The sequence below is a fragment of the Neopelma chrysocephalum genome, unplaced genomic scaffold (genome assembly GCF_003984885.1).
Source record: "Neopelma chrysocephalum unplaced genomic scaffold, ASM398488v2 Primary Assembly neopelma1_84, whole genome shotgun sequence".
Taxonomy (NCBI): domain Eukaryota; kingdom Metazoa; phylum Chordata; class Aves; order Passeriformes; family Pipridae; genus Neopelma; species Neopelma chrysocephalum.
Window position 1 is genome coordinate 5,581,713 of NW_020897746.1, and position 10,436 is coordinate 5,592,148.

Below are 10,436 nucleotides of genomic sequence, written 5' to 3' on the forward strand. Positions count from 1 at the left end.
TCCTGATGCTCTTCTCCAAGTCCTCACCGTTAAGATGAAAGGCTCAGAGATTTTGGGGTTTTTATCTGTCTTTCTCTCAGCTGCCCTCTCCATCTCTGTCTTCTTTTTCTGCTGTCATTCCAGCGATGTCTCCAGGTACTCGAAGTAATGGTTCCTTTGTGGGGGAGTGACTTCAAACTTTGTGTGCTTGAAAAGTCCCATCCTGCTGGAAGTCATGGATGGCACCTTATTACTGTGGCCTCTGTGTCAGAAGTAGAAGGCGGGAAGTGTGTGGGCTGTGAGACAGGGTCTGAACCAGACATAAGGGGCCCAAGGACTTGATGATTGTTGTGGGTCCCTTCCAAGCCAGGATATTGCATGATTCTGAGATTCTATGACTGGTCCAAGCACAGAAATTGCTGCCTGCAAGTCCCACATTTGATTCCCGCCTGGAAGCAGATTTCCCTGTGGCAGTGGATGGTCCTTCCCCAGCCATGTCCCCTGCCATCCCCTCGTGTCCCTTGCCATCCCCTTGTGTCCCCCACGGCTCCCCGTGTCCCCTATGACCCCCGCGTCCCCCACAGCCCTCCGTGTGCCCCCCGTACCCCTGTGTCCCCCACAGCCCTCCGTGTCCCCAGCGTGGCTGCTGCCCGAGAGCTCCGGGGGTACCCGGGAGGGGTGGGGGGCGATGCCGGGCGTTGGCAGCATCACTGGGGGGCTGCAGCGCAGCGACCGCGTGGCCTAATGGATAAGGCGTCTGACTTCGGATCAGAAGATTGAGGGTTCGAGTCCCTTCGTGGTCGGTCCTTTTTTTTCTCCTCCTTCACCTTACTTTTAAACTATCTTTTCCCGCTTCTCCCCTGGCGTCTCTCCCCCTCCGCGGGGTGAAGGGGAAAGGCGAACCCAGGCTCGGCCGCGGTGCGGCCCCGTCCCGGACCCGGGGTCGCCCCGGGGTCCCCCCATCCCGCGGGTCCCCCGGGTGGTCCCGGGGCGGGCGCGGGGTCGGGGCCGTTGCCGCGGGCCGGGGCGCGCGCCCTGCGCAGCCCCAGTGGCCTAATGGATAAGGCACTGGCCTCCTAAGCCAGGGATTGTGGGTTCGAGTCCCATCTGGGGTGAGCCTTCCCCTTTTGCTGCTGCCAACCCCATTTCCGTGCTCTTTCTCCCCGTTTCAACGCCGCCGGGCCTCCTCCTCGGGAGGTCGGGGTGGTCCATGGCGTGTTTTGGGGCAGCAAGATCCCCCTGGCAGCTCCAGGCTCTCTCCCTGTGCCAACAGCTGCCGCACATGATGCTGATGGGTGACGTAGTTGTCTGCTCCAGGTCAGTGGTCCCTAATTTAGATACCCTGGGAATGGGAAACAATGAGGAGCAGCTACAAACTGCCCCAGGCTGGTTGTGTGGTCCCACGTGCCCAGTGCTCAAGTGAGGCTGTGACCAAGGGAATAACAACCAGCTTTGCCTTGGGACCTGTGGATGAAAGGACGGGTTTTGGAGAGGTGTTAATAAAAAGGCTGATTTTTGGAGGGGTGTTAATGAAAGGCTGGTTTTTGGTGGGATGTTAGTGAAAGGATGGTTCTGGCTGGGGCATGGACATTCTTCAAGGTGTCCCAGAAGGTGCCAAAGCAGAGCAATTACAGCTGTTTAATTATCTTTGTCTGGGCAGACCTGGGTCTGTGTTGAGTCAGGGCTGAGCAGGGAATTTCAGATGTACTTTTACCCCCTCCAGGTGCTCCCTATATCATCGGCTGCATCCAACCCCCAACAAGAAACCCATCCGTGCTGGGGCATGACCACCTTGCAGGTATTACCCAAACCTGTTCCCGGAGCAGGACAAGCTTGGATGGGAAGGAAGTTTTACTCTGCCAGAAACCACGTCTCCATGAAGTGCTGGTCATCGGGGTCACAGCGTTTGGCTGTGCTGCCCTGGGACCAAAGGCCTCCCCGTAAGTGCCTTTGGGATAATGCCCTCTCAGATTTGTGGCATTAAAAAGCTGCTTGGAGGGTCTTTTCCTACAGAGTTAATGGATTTTAAAAGCCAGCTGTGGTTGGGGTGATATCACATGAGGAAAACATAAAGCGAAGTTTCTTTCTAAGTAGTTTTTCTCTCTTAGGTGTGGGAAGAAAGGGCTCTGCTGCCTGGAAAGCAGCAAGCCTGCCAAAGCCCTGGGCGCTGGACTGCTGATTAAAAATATCTTCCTGCCCTGTGGTGGGGTTTTGGAAAACTTTTTTGGGATTAGATGAAAAACACAGGTTTTGGGAAGAGGAGATGCAGTGGGAGGAGAACGCAGGAGGTGTCATTGATAAGAAACAGGAGGTGAATGAGGTCGGTGGTGTTACACTATTATACTGTAGCGGGGCCATCACTGGCGGCTCAGTGACACTGTGACTGTCACATTTACACTGACCCTCTGGCACAGGGAGTCCCATGGGGGGGACCCCCATTGCCAGCGTTGGGCTGCGAGGAACAGCCACACTCCCAGAGGGGATGGAGCGTGGGGGATGCACAGGGGGTGTCAGGGACGAGCACGGGTGACACAGGGGTGGGTACAGGTGACACCGGGGACCCCCCGGTGTCTGACACTGCCCTGGAGCCCCTCTAAGGGGGACCACGTGGCCTAATGGATAAGGCGTCTGACTTCGGATCAGAAGATTGAGGGTTCGAGTCCCTTCGTGGTTGTTTTAAAGCCACGAGAGATATTTCAGGCGTTTAATCTCCCCCGGCGGTGGCTCACAGAGGGGCGAGAACCCCCGGGGGGATCGGTGGGGCAAAGTGGACGGAACGTGCCCATGCAGGGGGCAGATTTAGGGTGGGAATCTGCCTCGCAAATCCCTGTCCGGAGCCATTCTTGCCCAAAGGCGAGGCAACACCTGGAACTGGTGCCGGGCAGGGGTCTCTGACAGTCAGCTGGGGCCGGTTCCTGGGAAAATGAAAGGGCGGAGCAGTTTTGGGCTTTTCCGAGCTGCAGGTTCGGTGAGTTACTGGCGGAGGGAGGGGCGGGGCAGAGCTCCCTCTGCCTGTTAATGGCGTTGGTGGGACGTCCCCACACGCCGCTGTCTGCGAGGCGCTGCCGCGCTCAACTGGGGCAGCCGGTGCTGAGGCACCGCGAGCAGAGGTCGAACCTGTGACCCCTCCGCTCGGAGTCCGGAGCCTTCTCCGTTCGGCCACCGAGGCCGCGGCACAGCCGCGCTCCGCCCCGGCCCCCCCCCCCGCTCTCCCCCCGGGGTCCGGAGCGAACGGGAACGGCTTCGGGAACGCCCCGTGCCTGGGGGGAATTCTGGGAGGGTTCGGGGCTTTATTGCACTGAAAACCGGCGCGGGGTGAGGCTGGGAGGGCATCGCGGGGTCTCCATCTCTCCCCCGCGCCCCGCCCCGCGATGGTGTTTCTGGGCGGTTCGAGGGGGAGATGGAGCGGGGAGGGGGCTGCGTGGCCTGGCGGGGGAGCGGGGCTTTGCTCCGAGGGCCGTTCAGAGGGGGAAGCCCTGGGAATAGCGTGCGGGATCCCCATCTTCATCCAGAGTGTCCGCGCTCCCCTCTGGCCATCAGAGAGTTAAGTGAGGACGCCAAATTCGAATTGTGCGCGCCCCAGTGGCCTAATGGATAAGGCACTGGCCTCCTAAGCCAGGGATTGTGGGTTCGAGTCCCATCTGGGGTGGTGACTCTTTTCCCACCCCCGGGGTTTCCGGGCGTGGTGGTTTCGGTTCGGTGCTGCGGGGATCCCTGATGGGCTGCAGCCCCCTGTGGCTGCCCTTGCTCCATCTCAGGCATCCCGGCACAGAGGAGACGTTTTCCCTGCTGTAAAACCACGCGCAGCCCTGCAATACGCTTTTAATCCCTGAAATTCCCAGCCCCTCCACGCCCCGCTGTCACGTGCTGGTCTCCAGGGCTTTAAGCTTTTGCTTTAACTATAATTCTGCAAATCTTACGCTACGATCTTGAGAAAAAGAGACCGGAGCAGTGGGTGATCCTGGCAGTGAGGGCTCCTGGTGAGGGGAGGGCTCAGCTGAGGCTGCTGCTGTCCCACTTGGTGCTGGTGTAATGGCTTTTGTTGCCAGGAATACATCTGGACTTGATAATCTTAGGGGTGTTTTCCAACCCGAGTTGATTCCATGATTCCATGTAAAAAAAGCTTTAGATGTGAGAAAACACGATATCTGCTCTTGGTGCTGGGCAGGGTGTGGAGAAGTAGAGCCAGCCTGGGGTTGCGTTTCCTGGGAAGGATGTCAGGATACATTGGTGTGATCCTGCACCCCCCTGGCACCCCATTTTGGAGAGGATCTGGGGTGTATGAGCTCTCCTCTTTTTGCAGATGTAAATGCTGTGTCGAGGGAGAGCTCAAAGTCCCCCCTTCCAAGGGGGATGGGCTTGGACTGTAGCAGAGCCACCAGGGTGCAGAGCAGAGCCCTGACACCTCCCAGGAATCAGCAGTGAGCACATTCCTCTCTTATTTGGGGTTTTTCTAAAACAGAGCCACCTCTCCTCACCCCAGGTGGGACTCGAACCCACAATCCCTGACTTAGAAGGCCAGTGCCTTATCCATTAGGCCACTGGGGCCCTGTCACTCTTCAAAAAAAGGGTAATTTTGGTTTCTTTAAGCCCCCCAGTGAACCCATCTGGCAGTGGTGAAACCCACATCACACCCCAGCTTCATTCTCGTTAAACAGCGTCCATTAATGAGCAACTCTTGAATCCTGAAAGGCTCATCCAAAGACTCATCTGAGTCCCAACTTGAAGGCCAGAAGCCTCCTGCACTCACAAGGCAGGTTCTGTCTTCTAGTGCTGAGATTTGTGCCAAATTCCTGCCGTGGTTTGAGCTTAACAAAATGACGTGCACTTCTTTTTGTTAGATAAAAATCAAGGAAAGAAGTTGACAGAGAGGAAATAGAAGGAAAGAAACAGTGAATACTCTAAGGGTTGGACTCAATGATCCTAGAGGTCTTTCCCAACCTTAATGATTTATGATTCTATGCTTTTATATGCTACTTAGATACATAGTTAAGACTGCTTTTAACTCTTCCCTTCTTTCCCTAAAAATCTACTGCTGGCTTTGTGTTCAGCAGCAGAGGGTGCTCTGATGGAGCACAGGCTGCATGGAGGACACAAAGAACTTAAAAAAAAAAAGAGTAGCTGACAAAAATCAGAATTCTTAGTTCCTCTCAAATGTGAACAATAATTTTTCTGAACAATGATTGACAGGATGTCCGGCTGTATCACTGGGTTCAAAAGATGTTAAATATTTTTATTTACACTTTTAGACCATTTTTATTCAATACAGCTCATGAGTTTAGCATCATCTACAGCTGCCAATGCCACTTATTTAAGAAGATGGAATGCCAAGGACTTGGATCTCCGCTGTTCTCAGTCAAAATCCGCCTTCCTGCTCTGTTTTATGTTTGAGTGTATCTTTTTCTGTCGTAGTCGCTCACGGTTCATTTTTTCCACCCTAAAACAAAAAGATCATTTAGTGTACAAAGAACACATTTAAATATTCAACTTTGAGATTTGATGAGCCAACAAACATCCACAGGAAAAAGTCCCTGTTCTGGGGACGTTACCCTGGAAAGCAATTAAAATCTAATGGATCAGTGATTTTTCTTAAAAAAGGAAATCTAAAAAAAAGTATGAAGAAGATTGTTTGGAGATGCTGCAAACTAAATCGTGTAACGTGACAGCCTGAATCCAAGCAAAGACCATTTTAATGAAGATACCTCTCTATGAGTTTCTGTGTTGTCTCCTTAGACACCACCTTGGGTTTCTCTGTGGCCTCCGTGACCATGGTTCGGATTTTTTCCAAACAAATCGCCAGATTCCTCATTTGGTAGCGACTCTCTTCTGAGGTCACAATCAGCTCCCCATCCCGGTTTATCTTATTCCTGTACTGAAGGGGGGAAAATGTCATGTGATCACTGAAACCTCCTTAGGATTGTTCTCTCTGACACTGAGACATTTAAACCGAGGCCGGAGGGGGAGGGTTGGTACCATCAGTGCCATTTTTTGTCTCACAGCCTCAGGAATCCAGTCTGCTGACTCCAGGTGGAACCGAACTTCCGCCTTGGAATTCACTGGGAGGAAAAACAGGTACTTTATTTCCATGTCACAGCCTGCCTCCGTAAGTTTTATGAGATAATTCACACTGTTCACTGCTGGCTTTGAGCATGGGATAATTCCAGTATTATTAATGAATTAATTATTATTCCAGTATTTATTGATGAAAGATCAAGTTTTTTTTCTTGCTATATATTTACACACCACTCTGCAAGACAAACTTGTACCTGTCATGCTGTTTGCCTTTGTAGACACCACAGGATTCATTGCTATTACCAGTCACTAGCCACCTTATTTTTAATGGCAATGGCAGAACAGGCAGTATTTTAGGTCTTTTGAGTTAAACTGAGAATTTATTGCACAGTGGAGTGATCAATGAAAACAGAGTGCATAGAGTTGGAGGTGTTCCATTTCGCAGGAACGATCCCTGTAAGAGTGTTTCTAGGGGAATCAAATGTGCTGCCAGTGGTCTCGAGCCCCATGAAGACTCAGAAGTTTTGTTAAAATGCAGGGTGATGATAATGAAAAATGAGTGATGATGCTGTTTAACTCCCAGTTCTCAATATTTTGCCACAGAGTACAGAAAAACAATGGATGCTGCTGATGATTTTTCCACGTGGGAGAAGCCATTCCTCACCTTTATTAACGTTCTGCCCCCCCGGGGCCGCTGCTCCGGCTGTAGGACACGGTCAGGCGAGCTGGAAGGGAAGGGCAGCCGCGTGCTGAGCCGGGATGGGGCCGAGGAACGGCGCCCAGGCCCGGGTGTGTCGGGGGGAGACTCACCCATGGGGATGTCGAGGATGGGCGGCTGCTCCTGGAAAACATGGCGGGGGCGGTGTCGGGGGGATCCCGGGGGATTCGGGGGTCCTGGGGGGTCCCGCCCGTCCCGGGGGCGCGGTCCCGGCTCGACACCGCCTGGCCCCGCCCACCAGCAGAGACCACGCCCCTCCTGCCAAGCCCAGCCCCGCCCACATGCCCTATACAGATACGCGCCTAAACCCCACCCCTTCACCTAAACCACGCCCACTAAAATGGCATACCCGTGCTAAGCCCCGCCCACTCGCGGTGCCCCCGCCCACCCGCATAGCACCCCTCGTGCTAAAGCCCCGCCCGCCCCACTAGCCCCGCCCCTTACGGCGACCCCGCCCACCAGCAATAACACTCAATTGAGCTAAGCCCCGCCCACCCAATGTCAATCACACATTCGACTCCGCCCCACGCACCGCCCCTCGCCTTCCCTTCTCTTCCCCTCACTGCCCCGCTTACCGGGGCGCGGGCGGTGGTTTTGTCCTGCCGCGGCGGGTACAGCTTGTCCAGGCTGTGCGAGCTCCGGTACTCGGTGCCGATGCCGGCCCACAGCGAGCACCGGGCGGACAGAAGCGCCAGCCCCGGCCGCGGTCGGCACAAGGCCCGCAGCGTGTGCGCCGCCATGTTGGCCCCCGCGGTGCGCCCTGGCCAGGCGTCCCCGCGGAAACGGCGGCCGCGCGCCGCGTTCCGGGGCGGGGCCGGCAGGGCACGGAGCGCCGGGGTGGGATAAGGGGGATAAGATGGGCTCTGGTGGCGGAGTGTGGGGATGGATCCTTGGGATCCATGGGAGTGTGATGTCCTGGGGCTGCAGGGTGGTTGGAGTATTAATGGGAGGTTTAGGAAGTCTGTGGGGGTATATGGAGCACCGTGGGGGGGGATATGAGGGGGTCTGAGAGGGGGATATGGGGTCCGTGGGGTGCCAAGAGAGAGGCATGTGGGGCGTCTGTGGGGTACATGGGGTGTGTAGAGCACCTTGGGGGGGATGAGGGAGGTCAGGGGTGCTTATGGGGTCTGTGCACCCCAGTCCTTGGTGAGCAGAGCAGTGATGGCCAGTGCTGGAAAACACATCCGGCCTTTTTTATATATTGTCTAGTTTTTGCACCTGGGATGCTTCGGCTTTTGTGTTCTTATCTGCTCAAGGGTGCTAAAAGGTTCTACACACACATACACACACAGACACACACACACAGACATATATATGTAAAATTATTTCTTTGAATGCTGATTCTAGGTCTGTAAGAGATGCTGAGGTGGATGTGGGATGCAAGTCAGTGAGGCAGCTGTGGAAATCTTTCAGCTTTTACTCCTCTTGGAGCTGTCAGGCTGGCTTGACAAGAAGGGTGTGCGTTCCAGAGGGGCAGGGATTGCTATTCCTGGCAGCAGGAAAATGCACAGGCAGGGATGGGCTGTCATTTGCTCTGGTGTTTTGACAGGAGCTGACAATCTCTTGTTGAAAACCATAGATGAAGTCAAAATGGGTGTTCAGAAGCTGATATAGAGACTGTGACTGAGGATCTGAGCTGAGTCCCATCCAGATAATCAGTGCAAAATCAGGGAACTCGGTCCTTGGGAAGGGAGCAGGTCCTGAACATGGATGGCTGGTCTGTCCTGACTGTAACTGAGCAGCTCAGGGCCAAGGGGGGGCTTCTCACTTTGTTTTAATTGAGTCCCTGAGTCCTGGAGTTCTGCTCTGCTTCCGCCCTCCAAACTCAGCTGAAAACAAAATGCTTTAAGGAAAAACCCAGAGCTGTTGGAGACAAACCGTGCCATCTGGTGACCTTAATTTCTAACAGGGAACAGGTAAATGTTTGTGATTTGTAGCCAGAGGGTTGTCTAAAATACACCAAGCAGGATGACTCATTTACCAGCTGTTGTCACACATGTCTGGTTGTTGTGCAGGAATACCCTCCAAGGATGTGTGGGGAACAGAGGGGCTGGCAAAGGAGCTGGAAGGTCTCACAGGCGAAGCCAGACCAGTCTAAAAGGACATTTATCTGGTTTTGCTTTGTTCCCACACTGTGTTGGTCCACAGAGCCTTGGTAAAAAGCTGGATAATCTCTGCTTGGATGGTTGGAAACAGCTCTCCTTGGCAGGCAGGGCTTGGGATTACAAGGTCTGACTTTGGCATGAGCCAAAGGAGAGCCAAACTTTTGGCTTTCCAGCTGGAGAAATGAAGTGCTTTGGCACTGATGGGGGCTGAGGAAGCCAATGCACCCTGGTTGGTGGTCACTGCTGAGCAAGAGCTGAAAGGAGCCATCCCTGAAACCTGAGGGAAGGGCTGATGTGTCCAAGGAGTCAGTCACCCCTTGTGTGAGTGAGGGCACAAGCTGTTAATGAAGGAAATCAGGACTTTGAGGGACCTTCCAGAAGGTCTCAACTCCTGTAAGAGAGTGAATACTGATGAATCAGATCTCCTTCCCTGTGAGAGTTTGAGCTCTGTAAACCCCTTGAATTTGTGCTTCAAGTGACCCCTCCCTATTTGTTTCAGAAGGGTTATTCAAACTGGTGGTATGGTAAGAAGCCAGACTAGATCTTATGGAACTGAATGTGTCTAAATGCCATCTTTCAACTTCTTGACAAGCTGTGCCCTTACTGATCTTATTGCTGTGAGCTGAACAGGGTCACTGGTTTTGCCAAATTCTGAAATTAAGAATTATTTCCTGTTCTATCACACTTTTTCTCATCCATTTTAATTGCGTGCAGCATTTTTCTTTCTGTCATGAACCATGGGGGTGTGCTGTTAAGTAGCTGCTGCTCTCTATTATCCCAGTTTCCCTGGCAGTGTGGTTGCTTAATACTCTCCTGTCCCCTCTTAATGGAGCTGTGTAGCTTTCCTTGGTGTTTTAAAAGCAATTGGAAAAGTTTAGATCAAAGATGGCACAAAAGGCCAGAAGTTGATTATTTTTTGCCCCTTTGATCACTGAAAGCCTCACTTAAGACAAAAATCAAGTGACTGTGACTCACACAGTCATCAGTACGTGTATATATGGCCACTAATATTTTTGGATGCAGAAAAAAATTGCCCTCAGCACTTTGCAGAACACGCTGCTGATACACGGCAGCTGTGCCTTTGTCAAGCCAAGTACTAATATCATGTTACTCACATCAGTCATTTTTGGATTTGTGGTTTGCAAAAAAGACCAAAACAAAAATAGGATTTGAATTGGGAGCTTGGAAATTGTGTGGTTTTGCAGAGACTTCCGAGCTGACAAAAGAGGAGTTTTATCGCGTGGCAAGTGTTACAGTCCAAGTGCATAAAAATGTATGTTATATAAATAATGCAGCAGAACAGTTCAGCATATTCTCTTTGCTTCCTGCAAAGGAGCCTGAAGCACTTTCTTGACCCAAATTGTACATGAAAATCAAAGACATAACTCTTCTGCTGTTCTTAAAAAGTAAAAAGTGCTGTAAGAGCTTTGAGAATGCCTGCGTTTCTTTTTATTTGAGGAGAGAATAAAGCATTTAAACATATGTTTGGTGTGTTGTACACAACTGTGATGCTGATCCACGTGGGATTGTTTAAAATGGAAAGTGAGGGTGATTCTCTTCCTACACCTCTGCAGCATCAGCTGAGTGCAGGGCAAACACAGGATGGGCTTAAACCAACACTG

General features: G+C 52.6%; 1 protein-coding gene and 5 non-coding genes across 6 annotated transcripts; 4 read left to right on the forward strand and 2 right to left on the reverse strand.

Moving 5' to 3' along the window:
• The first annotated feature begins 709 nt into the window (after positions 1 to 709).
• On the forward strand, positions 710 to 782 carry TRNAR-UCG. Its single transcript has one exon. It is a non-coding gene; the product is annotated as a tRNA-Arg (tRNA).
• A 239-nt stretch (positions 783 to 1,021) lies between these two features.
• TRNAR-CCU lies at positions 1,022 to 1,094 on the forward strand. The gene has a single exon. It is a non-coding gene; the product is annotated as a tRNA-Arg (tRNA).
• Positions 1,095 to 2,580: 1,486 nt separating this feature from the next.
• On the forward strand, positions 2,581 to 2,653 carry TRNAR-UCG. The gene has a single exon. It is a non-coding gene; the product is annotated as a tRNA-Arg (tRNA).
• Positions 2,654 to 3,555: 902 nt separating this feature from the next.
• Positions 3,556 to 3,628, forward strand: TRNAR-CCU. Its single transcript has one exon. It is a non-coding gene; the product is annotated as a tRNA-Arg (tRNA).
• Positions 3,629 to 4,454: 826 nt separating this feature from the next.
• TRNAR-UCU lies at positions 4,455 to 4,527 on the reverse strand. The gene has a single exon. It is a non-coding gene; the product is annotated as a tRNA-Arg (tRNA).
• A 656-nt stretch (positions 4,528 to 5,183) lies between these two features.
• Positions 5,184 to 7,464, reverse strand: MRPL58 (mitochondrial ribosomal protein L58). The gene is given in 7 exon segments (XM_027691860.1): positions 5,184 to 5,416; positions 5,682 to 5,851; positions 5,953 to 6,035; positions 6,656 to 6,680; positions 6,682 to 6,716; positions 6,802 to 6,832; positions 7,285 to 7,464. Coding segments are annotated over 7 exon segments (594 nt in total). The 5' UTR covers positions 7,450 to 7,464; the 3' UTR covers positions 5,184 to 5,331.
• Between the last annotated feature and the right edge of the window lie 2,972 nt (positions 7,465 to 10,436).